The 12,762-nt window shown below is 38.1% G+C and overlaps 4 protein-coding genes across 5 annotated transcripts in view; 1 reads left to right on the forward strand and 3 right to left on the reverse strand.

Annotated features, from left to right (window-relative positions):
* LOC104769180 (RNA-binding protein 39) overlaps nt 1-2,716 on the reverse strand; it is a 6,116-nt gene extending 3,400 nt beyond the window's left edge. For both annotated transcript variants that reach the window (XM_019242356.1, XM_010493330.1), the window contains exons 1-6: nt 2,120-2,716; nt 1,953-2,025; nt 1,789-1,845; nt 1,037-1,092; nt 223-433; nt 14-100 (exon numbers count right to left, since the gene is read on the reverse strand). In XM_019242356.1, the coding sequence (XP_019097901.1) occupies nt 14-100; nt 223-433; nt 1,037-1,092; nt 1,789-1,845; nt 1,953-2,025; nt 2,120-2,577 (942 nt within the window). In that variant the 5' untranslated portion in view covers nt 2,578-2,716. The remainder of the gene's footprint in view (nt 1-13; nt 101-222; nt 434-1,036; nt 1,093-1,788; nt 1,846-1,952; nt 2,026-2,119) is intronic.
* Nucleotides 2,949-6,503, reverse strand: LOC104769181 (serine/threonine-protein kinase tricorner). Its single transcript, XM_010493331.1, has 12 exons — nt 6,143-6,503; nt 5,826-6,000; nt 5,621-5,704; nt 5,150-5,391; nt 4,764-4,992; nt 4,469-4,633; nt 4,242-4,373; nt 4,036-4,149; nt 3,813-3,860; nt 3,552-3,630; nt 3,371-3,427; nt 2,949-3,272 (listed from the first exon to the last, which is right to left on the reverse strand). The coding sequence occupies exons 1-12, from the start codon at nt 6,310-6,312 to the stop codon at nt 3,220-3,222; spliced, it is 1,548 nt and encodes a 515-aa protein (XP_010491633.1). The 5' UTR covers nt 6,313-6,503; the 3' UTR covers nt 2,949-3,219.
* Nucleotides 6,817-10,155, reverse strand: LOC104769182 (26S proteasome non-ATPase regulatory subunit 12 homolog A). The gene is made up of 11 exons (XM_019242521.1): nt 9,981-10,155; nt 9,685-9,879; nt 9,000-9,107; nt 8,803-8,907; nt 8,674-8,730; nt 8,387-8,583; nt 7,955-8,054; nt 7,755-7,867; nt 7,495-7,648; nt 7,326-7,403; nt 6,817-7,221 (listed from the first exon to the last, which is right to left on the reverse strand). The coding sequence occupies exons 1-11, from the start codon at nt 9,981-9,983 to the stop codon at nt 7,003-7,005; spliced, it is 1,329 nt and encodes a 442-aa protein (XP_019098066.1). The 5' UTR covers nt 9,984-10,155; the 3' UTR covers nt 6,817-7,002.
* Nucleotides 10,318-12,673, forward strand: LOC104769183 (uncharacterized GTP-binding protein At5g64813). Its single transcript, XM_010493333.2, has 7 exons — nt 10,318-10,930; nt 11,208-11,299; nt 11,389-11,530; nt 11,621-11,925; nt 12,003-12,056; nt 12,140-12,267; nt 12,367-12,673. The coding sequence occupies exons 1-7, from the start codon at nt 10,837-10,839 to the stop codon at nt 12,548-12,550; spliced, it is 999 nt and encodes a 332-aa protein (XP_010491635.1). The 5' UTR covers nt 10,318-10,836; the 3' UTR covers nt 12,551-12,673.

Below are 12,762 nucleotides of genomic sequence, written 5' to 3' on the forward strand. Positions count from 1 at the left end.
GTGTTCTACTAACCTGAATAAAGCCAAAACCTTTGCACTGCTTAGTTTCAGCGTCAACTGGTAGCTGAACAAGCTCAACAGGACCAAACCTCTCAAAAATCTGATAAAGAAAAGGAAACAACTCAGAGCATGGACGATATTGGGAAAAATACTTGCCGGTATGTGCATAAGTAATAAAGGCTCTCAAGAAAGACATCAAGACTGTCTAGAAAAAAATGTCACCTGTCTAAGCTCCGGCTCTGACATGTTGAAATGCAGGTTTCCAACATATAGTTTCCTATCTGCAGGGCCAGTACCACCCGTAGTACTATTAGTTTGCGCCAAATTCTTTTCAGCTTCAGAGGACTTAACCATCACAGGTTGTCCAAGAAATATTTGTTCAGACAGAGCTAAGGCCATTGGAACTGACGTCACCTCATAAAACTCAATATACCTGCAGATCCAAAAAAAAAAAGAAGATATACTTGACTTCAAGAACACGTAGGACAAAAAATCTGAAAAAAACTTACAAAGCAAGTAGCAAAGAGAACTTGGAAACAAAAAACTTTAGTGCGGGGATTCAAGCTGAGTCTCATTTGGAGGGTTGGAGGCCTAGAGTAATAGAAATAGTTAGCCCATCATGATAAAAAACAATAATCAAACTAAAACAGCAATGACTAGATATGCAAGCTCCTCCATCAGCGAATAACCCATACAGAGGACTGGGAACACCAGAGACTAAGATGAAGCATCACACAAAGAATGTGAAATAAGATGTAAAGACTAATGTATTCCCTCCTTCCTGGTAGTGCTTGCAATGGAAAGTAACACAACTGAAATAGGATTCAGGTTTTCTGACATCTACCTTGACCACGCAGAATTGATTAAACAAGTGTGCAAGGTATTGCCATCATCCTCATCATTATCGCATGGCTAGTGCATCTAAGAATACAGAATCGAGTTCTTGAAATTGCAGAGAAAACTGAATATGCAGAATATTACATACCAAGTGCACATACACAACACTAAGCTAAAAGAAACTGAAAGAAATTCATACCCGACTCCTTTTGATCGTCTTGAATTTCTGTCCATGATCAATCGCACATCCCTCACCTGAAATAATAAGGAACAGATAACAATAAGAACAGAGACAAAATAGAACCAAAGAGAAGAGATAGCACAAAATCAAAGAGCAAATATAACAGAAATTCGATAAAATCAGCTCTCCGCAGTAAGTGAAAGGGATCTGAGCATCTAGATAAAAAATCACACAACCTATTAAACACTAAGGAACAGTACTAAAGACCATTAAGCGTTTCTATCCAAGCCAACATTAGAAGTCAATAAGGAATAGTACTAAAAGACCAACAACCGTTTCTATCCAAGCCAACATTAGAAGTCAATAAGGCGACGAACAGGGACAAAATGGAACCCAAGAGAAAAGATAGCACGAAATCAAAAAAGCAAAGATAACAGAAATTTGATAAAATCAGCTCTCCACAGTAAGTGAGAGGGATCTGACCTATTAAACACTAAGGAACAGTACTAAAGACCAATAAGCGTTTCTATCCAAGCCAACATTAGAAGTCAATGGAAGCAAACAAGCCATTTAATATACTACTGTTAGAGACAAGAACTACAGATCCCAACCATGGTCAAGGACATTGAAACAGCAATCACTTAAACAGGTACACATTTATAACCCTTCAATTGAGAATTGACAGTCATGGAGCAATGTTAATACCTTTCTACGGCCTAAACAACCAGAAAGAAAAATTAAACAAACTAAAAAGGAACAAAGTAACTAGCCTTGCCCGCTTTGGAGAAGAACTCATAAACATCTCTCTCAGTAGCTTTAAGAGGCATCTGTTCGTTCATTAAAAAACCAGATAAAATTAGCGCAATCAATTAACTTAACATTGTCGATAATTTCCCCCCTTCCCTCATATAAAACCCAATGTTCAAGCACATACCTGGTATGCAAAAACAGTTCTTTGATCTCTCTCAGGATCTGCTTCAGGCTCCTCTTTCTTGTCCTTGTGTCTCCTGCAATCGTCAAAATCAAATTTAAACCGTTCGTAATCGACTAAAGCAGCTCATTGGAGAGCTATACATATTTCCTACACACAATCAAACAAACCTGCTTCCTCTTTCCACTACTTCCTCCCTCCGAGATCTGCTACTGCTCCTTCTCTCCCTCCTCTCTCTCTCCTTCTCCCTTTCTCTTCTCTCTCGGTCTCGGGTTTTGTCCCTATCACTCCTATCTCTCTCTTTGCTACTTCTCTCACGGACGCTCTCTTTATCTCTCGATCCTTCTCTAACCTTATCCCTCTCTCTCTCCTTGTCTCTGCTGCTCCTATGCCTCTCTTTCTCCCCTCGATCCCTCTTACCGTTCTCTTCGCCGTCTCCACGAGACTTCTTACTCCGTCTGCTACCTCGCTCTTCATCAACGTCTTCTTCGTCATGCCTCTCTCCTCCTTCTCTCTTTCTGTAGCTCCTCCTCTCGCTCTTCTCGTTCCCACTCTCTTCTATCTTCCTATCCGACACATCTCCTTCCTCAACCGTCTTCTCCAGATACTCGTATTCGTCCAACTCCATTCTCGTCAACGATTCGGCGGATTTCGTAGGGTTAGGGCTTTTGTTATTAGGGTTTCGAATTGGAAGAGGAGCTAACGAGGGAATTGAATTTTTAGTTGTGTTGATTTGTGCCTGTTCGATTCGATTGACGATATCTAGAAGATGGTACAGTTATATAAAATCGTAAATCCAATACAATTGCGAGGTTATAAACGGTACTTCCAACACAAATCAGCGACGTTAATCATACGGGCCCAATTCATTGTAATAAAACCTAAAGGCCCATTAATCTTCAAAATATTTTAATTTTCGCTTAGTTTGCTTTGGATCAACCACATACCATTGAAGATGATTTATGATCCTTGTTACTAATTTACAAAATGCGAAAATCATGGCAGAAAAGCGAGCTTCATTTTGATGTATTGATAACTTGTGGGTAGTTCCAGAAATTATTCTTCCATGCTTTACAGTTTCTTTTATAGAAAGAAAAAAAAAACAAATATGTTACAAGAAAAAAGAAAAAGGAAATACGAGTTTTATGAACCATCATAAGTCAGTCAGTCATATGTGGTTTAAAAACTAACCATCCCTTCTCTATCGCCTCTGCCAAATCATCAAAACAACTGCAATCGGATAAAAAAATCAATAATATTTGTATTTTCTCTATGTCTTGTGGTTTAACTCACCACCTTCACCTTCTTCCATATTGATCCGACCTGGTATATTAATAATATACATTCACATGTCAATGTCTCCCCCTACAACCACACATATGACCACTCATTTTGCTGGATTTACAGTTTTGATTACATACCTAACAATGATATCAACGACGGGGCTTCCCCTGATCCATTTGATTTCATGTCCGCACCTACGTTACAATGTCACAGCTGGAAATTAGATCTATATATCCAACTATTCGGCCAATTTCGCTAGAACACAGTTTAGCTTAAGAGCAAGTTATGAGCAGTAGATATAAGAGATATGAAGACTACCTGAATTTTCCATTGATCTTGTGATGTCTGACTTCTTAAATGTAAAACCTATGAAGTTGGTGTCCTTGGACGTCAACATCTGCTCAACCAATCCAAAAGGTAGCACCAAATTGTTTCAGTTTATGGCATACTATCTAAACTCGTTGATACTCTCAATCATAACGAAACAAAATTTGCAAGCTCTATTATGTCCTGAGACATTTCCGCATATGTCAATTTGCAATTAAGACTATATTAAAGGATTAAAGTGGAGTGCGTCACCTTTCTCCAAGGACCAACTTGTGGTGCTTCGGATGGCGACCCTTCAACCTACAAGATGTCCAGAACTTTATGAGGATATTGGACGCTTTGACTTTCTCATTTTAGCAATGAAACCCCAAGGTTTAAAACAAGTTTTGGGTTCACCAGCTACCCGGTTTCAACAACTGCCTCAAGCTATACAAATCATATAATGACAAGCTTTTTGAGATTCTATCTAACTTACTTCAGGGAACTTCTCAAAATTTTGTGTGTCTAGTTCTCCATCGACAATGGGTTTATAAGCTGCCTCCATGTCATACAGTTTGTCCCATGGGGTGCCTTTAAACCAGGGATGCGACTGAAACATGAACAAAATTAATTACAAAGATGTAAGGGTGAAAGAGAGAATAATGAACCTTAACTTTTACATATCCTTTTCAGTAGTCTCACCCTTATCTCCTCAACACCTCTGGTTCCCAACCTTGAATCAACATCACATAGCAAGCGACAAATCAAATCTCTAGCCTCATCTGATATTTTTGGTTCTTCAGGGAATTTCAAGCATACCCTCCAATTAATTATCTGAGATAAGAAGCACAAGCCATTTAAGCAAGCGTGAACAGTTCTTATCTATAGATTAAAAAAAAATGCATGACTAACCAGCTATATACACCTACCTTTCGGCATGTTATACGGGGATCATCAGAACAAAATGGGGGATACCCAACTAACATCTCATACAAAATTGCGCCGAGAGACCACCAATCACATTCCATTCCATATCCTTTCTTTAGCAATACTTCTGGAGCCATGTAATCAAGAGTTCCAACGGTTGAATAAGCCTGTAAATATGGTTGTCAAAACACATAAAAAAATTGATTACCCAAGATATATTGGAAGTGGTAATTTATCTTTATAGTCTAGCCAAAAAGAGTAACCCATTTAATTCAATTAGAGAAGAAGCATAAATACCAATGCACGGCGATTGCGCTTCCACTGCAGTAACTGCTCTTTAGGCATTTGCCAGGGTGCTTTGTCAGCTTCTGATTTTCCTGACTGGCCCTCTGATTCCTGAGACAACATTTCTTCGTCTTCTAATAGCAGCGAAGAATACTTATCATCTAGTGGCTTACATAAGCCAAAATCTGAAAGCTTCAAATGCCCACTTTTGTCTAGTATCAAATTATCAGGTTTGATGTCCCTACAGGGAAGAAAAAAAGCAAACTCAAATCAAGAACCAGAGAATATGTGTCTCTAGAAATAACTAGTATACACGGATTTTTTATAGTGCATAGAGATCTCTACAACACCCTTAATCACAAGGCATACAAAAAAATGAATTTAGAAATGTATTATACCTATGAACATAGTTGTGTTGATGGATAGAATGGATAGCAAGAATGCTCTCGGCAATATAAAAACGAGCAACATCTTCAGAAAGAATGTCTTCTCTCATGAGTAAAGTCATGATGTCACCCCCAGGTAAATACTCCATGATAAGATACAAACATTCAGAATCTTGAAAAGAGTAAAAAAGCTTTACAATGTAACGGCTGTCAACCTCTGCAAGTAAGTTCCTCTCGGACCTGACATGCTCAACCTAGAGAAAGAAGAAAACAGTTAAGGAAACTCATTTATTTCTGCGCAAGCACAAAATTTCCGAAACTGAAGCACCTAGAGATGAAGCCAGTCTAATGATAGGAAAAGGTCAGAAGTTTTTCTCAGCTCCTGTCATGCATCAATCTTACACTTACTACAAGTCTACTACTCTCAAACATCTTACAATTCCACCTTTTACTTAAATAACATAAACAAGGGAGTTTTTGTACCTGTCCACGGCTAAGCATCTCAGTTTTTTTCAATTTCTTCATGGCATAGACCTCAGATGTAGATCTCAAACGGCATAATCTAACCTGGTAAAAAAAACATTTCAGGGATGAAACTCAAACACATTCCTTAACAACCAATTTCTAGGAAAAAAACACGCATAGATCTCTGTTTGAACTAAGCTCGATTTGGAAGGTTGTTTGTTACCTCACCAAAGGCACCTTTGCCAATAACGGTCAAAAGCTCAAAATCATCAATCCCAATTTTACGTCTCTGAAGCCTCATATACTCAGTTTCACGACGTGCCAAATTCCTCATCATCTCATCTTGTTCCTCAACCGGTAACTGAGCTTCTTGCACTTTCCTCTGAAACTCCCTGCGTCTGTAAAATTCCAATTTTCGAAAAATTATTAAACAACAAACAAATCTCAAGTCAAACCACAAGTCCATCTCTTCGAAACGAAGCAAAGAAGACCAGATCAGATTCAAAACGAGCAAAAAGCAAAATCGGAAATCCCCCAAACCTCTCCATTCGTTCGTGCAAGCCTTGCAAGTAGTTCTTATAATGATTCTCGATGAATTGCTTAGCAGCAGCAGCTTTCTGACGTGTCACTGGCGATGAAACCGCAACATCCGTCTCTGTTTCAAATCCGCGACCAGGCTTCACGCGAACGGTTCCATCTGCGCCGTCCATAATAGCAGAGATCGTAATCCAAGTGTGTGCGAAAGAGAGAGAGAGAGAGATAAAATTAGAGAGCCATGGGGGAAGAAGAATTAAAAGGGAGTTATCGAGGAGAGATCTAAGGAGCTGTCACACGGTGTTGGTGAAATCCCAAAGACGCCAGAACGTGGACTATTTACCAGAGATGAACTGGCAGAGCTGTCTCCTCTTATTAATTTTTTTCATTATTAACAATTTTTAATTAGTTTTTTTCTTTTTTTTTTAGGAGTATGGAAGAATATACATGTGCCATCATAATTATTAGTTATATACAGTATTTTAACTTCATACTATCTTCGAAGTAATTTTTTTTTGTCCTCTGACTTTGTGTCAGCGCAACGTTTGGATCTATCTCCTGAGGAAACATTTACGCAATACTAGGGGACACACACGAGATTATTCTTCTCGTTCAACTCATCTTACTGTAGCTTGAAAATTTAATTCATGTATCTTCTCTTTACCAATTTCATCACAAAATTAATCCACCAACAATACTTGAAATAACCAAATAAGTGGCAAAAAAAGAACTCCGTTAGTGTACAGAACCATAGTACATTTTTAAAAAGGAAACACTGTTTCAGAGTTTTTTACCACATAAAAGACTGCTAATAAATAACTCAACGAAGAAGATGATCCTGAAAAGTTTCATGAACCCACATGATTTCAAGGTCTGAGAGCGGCTTTGTGAACCATGGTTTCCTTGTGGATTTGGTGGCAACTCTTTTCAACGAGATCTAACAGCTTCTCCAAATTCCCTGCCCACGAGTTAAGAATCTCGTTGCTGTCTTTTGCGATCTGGAAGCACACAATCCCTGATGGTCTGTCTATTTTCGCAATCAGTGCTTTCGACACTACCATCTCCGACAGATGCTTCTCCGCCTCCTGAAATCGCAATTTCCAACCAAAAACATACAATTTTGTAAAGAGCTCTTAACAAGTAAAAGCATATTTGCTATATAACCAGTGAGCTTATTATATCAATCTACCTCAATGCTCAGGCATAAAAGCGCTGCAATTCTCTTTAAGGTTATCCTTGAGTAATACTTTGAGACAACGAGAATATTCTGCAGAATGTAAACAGATTTTCAGATATTCATAGCTTTAAGCATCAATCAATTGATGTAAACAAGCTTTAAGATATATTGAGAGGCTTACATGTTCGATTATTCTCAGCTTCAGATCTTCACCTGCTTTGTCACCCAAAGAACCTCCAACCGTGCTTTTCTCTTTCTCGAACTCATCCTTGTATTTGTTCCACAGAGATGTCCATTGAATAACCTCCATTGTCACTACCTGTTTTAGAAGCATCCTGCAAAGAATTATATCAAACACAAAAAGACTTAGAAGTTATAACCTATTTGAGAACAGAAGATTAGGTAATGAAAAAAACAAATTAATGGAGAAGGAAAATATACTTGAAATCAGGGATTTCTGATAAATTCTTGTCTTCCAGAGTTGCATTGAGCAAGCTTGATTGCATTGGGTCATGAGGTGCCAAGACCAAGAACCAGCAGATCTTCCTCAGGACCTAAGGTTTTGAAGATCAAACAAAGTTATCAAACTACCCCTATAGAATGTAAAGTAATTAAACGTCCAATCAATGGCATGAGCTAACCGGAATCCACTGCTCTGGAGTTTCTTTTACAGAAGGGATATCATATATCGCCTTGTAGCTACGGCAGATTTCAAGGTACTCATTGTTATGAGAATAGTACCTACATTAGATGAATTTTTCTTTAGTTAAAAAGATTGTCACAGAAATCAATCATGGTACATCAGAATTCAGTGGCAAACATAATGCAATTCATTCACATAAAACCCAAAAAAAAAAAAAGTTAAAAAAATTTAACACAACAGGGGAGATTAATCCAATATTTGATAAAAATTGTATTACGCATCTCTGAGAAACCACAAGCAGCAAAACTTCCCACAGATTCAAGAGACAGAGACTGTGGTCCATGACTAAATCTAAATCATATAGTACAATTTAACATGCCAAGACACTGATGGAAATAAAAATCACGAACAATTTGATAGAAAGCCTTACCGAATCATTAGCTCATAGTAAATTCGCTTAAGCTCCAACAAAGTGGGTATATCAGCAGGAGCCTCCTCTACCATGTTCTCACCTTCCTTAGGTTTCTTCTTATCCTTTTTTGTATCTGCGTCAAAAACTCTAGGATTGATCTTCCTAGATAAGATTTGTGCACGAACAAAATCTTGACGATCCAAGCACAAGCGAACCTTTAAAAATTACCCAAAAGTTGTTAGCACCACAAGAAAATACCAGTAAATATAAACTGAAACGTAATGACTAATGAATAAAGTCCTTACTTGTTCAAGGATAAAAGCAATTTTCTCAGTCTTTGCCATAGCGCCAAATGTCTCAACCTGTAATTCAATATAACATTGCAGGGATTAAATAGGAATGAAGATTTAGCAGCCAAATGCACAAAAACTTACAGCAACTTCTTGCATGAGATCTGCAGCCTCAGCTATCTGACCCTGGTCTTCTTTAATCTTAGCAAGCTTCTTGGTCAGACGTGCCCTCTCAATTTCAACATATATCTATACACAAAAAAAAATCCAATGGCAAACAATTACAACCGAATGATGAAGTTATGATAAAGAATACAACATCGGTTTCCTTAGTTTCGCACCTTTCCAGCAGATACATTGTTCAGCGTCTTAATAAGCTCAACCCGAGTTTCAATGTCTGGTGTCTGATCAATATACTGCATCGCTTGCTGCACCATGGATTGAACAGCCTGCAAATGGAGAAGTTCATAAAAATCACTGATGTTGACTTTTCAATTTGTATCATTTACTTTAACTATACTTCTGTACATGAAAAAAGTTAAGCTAACTACCTATATCAAGGAGTTAGACCAAGAAAACACGCAAAGCAAAAGTAAATCAACGAAACACTGAAAATCTAGTTGAGTAAAATAAACTGAACTAAATACAACCATCACTATCTCCAATGACCCAAATTAGCATCAATATTTAAGTCAACAGTGAACCTATCAAAATCATACAGAGGAATCGTAAAAGCAACCTATCACAGGACAAAATCCCACTAAAATAAATTTGTATCTAACACAAAGACGAATCCTCCTGAATTTGTATATATGTCCATTATCACTTTTCCAAGATTAGGGTTACCTAACACTAGGCCTATCAGCCAATGCAATTCAGAAGTCAAATGCGGAAGAAATCACAGTAAAATCTCAATTCAAAATTCCCAACCTAAACAATCTCTTCAAACTATCAAAACGAACATGAAACACAAATTCAGCTTAAGCGACAAACATTGATAGGGTTTTTAATAAAAAATCAAAGTACCTGTTTGAGCTGACCACGTTTCTTAGACAGATTGAGAATCTGCTCATTCAGAAGTTTCCAATCCTTAGCTTCGAAACAAAGCTGAAGAATCTCAGTAGCTGCTTTCCTTGTACCGGCGACGTTTTCAGCGAGTCTCATCTGCTTCTCTTCATTCAGAAGCCGATCTACCGTCGCTTCAAGCTTCCCGCTGTCTCCCTGAAGTCCACACTAACAACGGAATGAGAAGATGCGAAAATTTCGAAAACAAGGAAAAAAAAACAAAATATAACATCAGATCTGAGTAATTGAAGACTCGCCATCGTGAAAATCACTGAGAATTAGCTCAAAGTACGAGTAGTTGAATTTTCTGGTGACGGAACGACGAAGCTCTAAGCTAAAGTAGAGGCGAGATATAGAGAGAGAGCTTTTTGGAGTTGCCGAACACAGAGAAATCGCAGCGTTCCCCAACCCCTTGAACAAGAAATCTCAGATTCTTCGGCTGATGATATTTTCTAACTGGGCCATAAATGGGCCACATTAACTAATCGTATTGAGCTCAATCCGGTTTGGTATGTAATCTCGGTCTAGCTCATATGGTATGATTTTAATTCCAAAGTATCGAACCGATCCCATTGATTGAAACAACTTGAGCAGAGCAAGTATAGAATTTAGAAACTCATGTCGTTCGTTCTTTACGCTCAAATCTCACGAAATTTTCGAATTTTCGTAGCGAAACCAGAGATTCTGGATCCTCTAATGTCGATCGAGACCTCCTTGTGTAGAGATTCTATGGTTCACCTTGATTACTGGAATGATCTTGTCTGTTTTGTTTTATAGATTCGTCGAGAAGAACAAACGTTAAGGAGAGAGGAAGCAGGAGAATCATACTTTGAAGATATAGGGTAGATAGATCTTTACGACGTTCTTAGAATTCGGATTTTGATCCTCGTGCGTATTCCGTAGATTCGTACTTCGATTTGTGCTCTAGAGATTATTTGCACTAGGAAGGTGAAGGATCTGGTTACTCTGTTTTGAAATGTTCAATGTGATAGAATAGAATAATCTGCTTACAGAGAGGAATCGGAGTAATGATAATTTCTGGAAGTCCTGGTCGAAGACGTGACTGTTTCCCTTAGTGCTGCTGTGATATCTGGTTGTTCTGGTTTAAGCAAAATGTGGTTTTGGAAGGAACGTGAAAGGGAAAATAAGGAACAGATCGTCTCGCCTTTATGCGGCCAAATTCGAGTTTTGGTGGTTGGTGATTCAGGTTATAATGATAACAAGTTCTTCTTTCCATGGATGATGTTAAATTACGTACTAATCATATATGTGCACGAACTCAATCTTTGTCATCCTTAAAAGAAGGAGCTAATGAGAAGCTTTGAAAGATAGATTTTCATCATTGTTTTGATTAGGGGTTATATAGTTATGGAACCGAATTAGACTCGAGTATCTTAAGTCAGCAAGTTATTATCTTAAAAGTCTACTACTACTACCTCATGTGCTTGCTCTTGAGAAAATCTCATCTCTTGATATCAAATTAGGTGTGGGGAAATCATCTCTTGTGCATCTCATTGTCAAAGGCTCATCTATTGTTCGTCCATCTCAAACAATTGGATGTACAGTTGGTGTCAAGGTAAGCTATCTTTTAGTTTTCTCGATATGGTTTAAGAATAGCTTGAGCTTAGTTCCTTACTTTTGTTTCTGGGACTCGTTTCTGTTCAGTACTTAACTTACGCAAGTCCTGCTAGTTCTTCAAGTAGCATTAAAGGTGATTCAGAGAGAGATTTCTTTGTCGAACTTTGGGATGTATCAGGTCATGAACGATACAAAGATTGTCGCTCACTGTTCTATTCACAAGTTAATGGTCTGTCTTCCTCAATTATATCTCAAATAGTGTCATCTCAGTCTTTTGGTTTCTCCCCACTTACCAGATTAGACTATCTAATTTTTGCAGGAGTTATTTTTGTTCATGATCTTTCCCAAAGAAGAACGAAAACAAGTTTGCAGAAATGGGCGGGTGAAATATCAGTAACTGGGACGTTTTCAGCTCCTCTTTCTTCTGGTGGGCCTGGTGGTCTTCCCGTCCCATACATCGTTATTGGAAACAAAGCAGATATTGCTGCCAAGGAAGGAGCAAGTGGAAGCAGTGGCAATCTTGTTGATGTAGCTCGTCAGTGGGTTGAGAAACAAGGTCTGCTTCCCCATAGTGATGAACTTTCTCTCTCTGAGAGCTTTCCTAATAATGGTGGTCTCATAATGGTAACCACGACTTAATTACTAGTTCTTGAATCAGTGTTATACGGTATGTCAAATAATATTGGTGAGACTATGCACAGGCTGCCAAGGAAGCTAGATATGACAAAGAAGCTCTGAACAAATTTTTTCGTATGGTTGGTGCTATTTCGACTTCCCCATGTTTTACAGTAGCTCTCTCTCTCCTTCTCTTCAACCTAATGCTTGTTTTCGTTTCCAGTTGATAAGAAGACGATATTTCTCAGACGAACTACCGTCGTCTTCTTCAGCATGGTCTCTTTCCCCTGCACCTTCCCAGCGGTTAGATGAGGGGACAAGCGATGAAGATCAGTTCTATAAAAGAACAAGGTAATGTATATTTAACAACATCATAAATTTTGGTTTTGTATTCGGATTTCTTTACTCTTTATCAGGTTTTTAAACCGTGGGTATTTGTGAATTTATCAGCCTAAGGGGAGGAGATCCTTACAAATATAACACGTTACCGCCACACAACCTGACGCAGCCTCCTACACTCTATCCGCAGCAACCAGACCGTTACAATTATGCCATCCCGAGATTCTCTTTCTCCAGTGTAGAGGAAACCGACAATGGTAATGGCAGGTTTAACCGGATGGATATTAACGTCTGAGAAATTAAACCACAGATAAAATCTCACATGATTCTTCTGTAAACATAATCAAGTATATTTTTTAGCAATTTTTAAAAAAGTTATATACATTATTTATGTGATAAAAATTTAATGTTTGAATTTTTTTAAACTCCCAATGAAAAAAAAAATCTTGAGAAGTATAAATCCTGATCAAATTAGAATCTAGAAACCTAAACGATACAGGATTATAA

This window comes from Camelina sativa, chromosome 20 (genome assembly GCF_000633955.1).
Source record: "Camelina sativa cultivar DH55 chromosome 20, Cs, whole genome shotgun sequence".
NCBI lineage: Eukaryota > Viridiplantae > Streptophyta > Magnoliopsida > Brassicales > Brassicaceae > Camelina > Camelina sativa.

Bases quoted from the DNA above. Each gene is read 5' to 3' on its own strand.
- LOC104769181 (XM_010493331.1), bottom strand. From the start codon at position 6,312: ATGGACGGCGCAGATGGAACCGTTCGCGTGAAGCCTGGTCGCGGATTT. The intron at 4,993-5,149 runs GTATAATACATT...TCTTCCCTGTAG, and splicing joins CAACACAACTATGTTCATAG to GGACATCAAACCTGATAATT. The intron at 3,631-3,812 runs GTGACGCACTCC...TTGGTTGAGCAG, and splicing joins AAGTTGGTCCTTGGAGAAAG to ATGTTGACGTCCAAGGACAC.
- LOC104769182 (XM_019242521.1), bottom strand. The intron at 8,908-8,999 runs GTGCGAAACTAA...TTTTGTGTATAG, and splicing joins ACAATGTATCTGCTGGAAAG to ATATATGTTGAAATTGAGAG. The intron at 8,731-8,802 runs GTAAGTTTTTGT...ATTGAATTACAG, and splicing joins ATCTCATGCAAGAAGTTGCT to GTTGAGACATTTGGCGCTAT.
- LOC104769183 (XM_010493333.2), top strand. From the start codon at position 10,837: ATGTGGTTTTGGAAGGAACGTGAAAGGGAAAATAAGGAACAGATCGTC. The intron at 10,931-11,207 runs GTTATAATGATA...ATATCAAATTAG, and splicing joins TTTGGTGGTTGGTGATTCAG to GTGTGGGGAAATCATCTCTT. The intron at 12,268-12,366 runs GTAATGTATATT...TGAATTTATCAG, and splicing joins CAGTTCTATAAAAGAACAAG to CCTAAGGGGAGGAGATCCTT.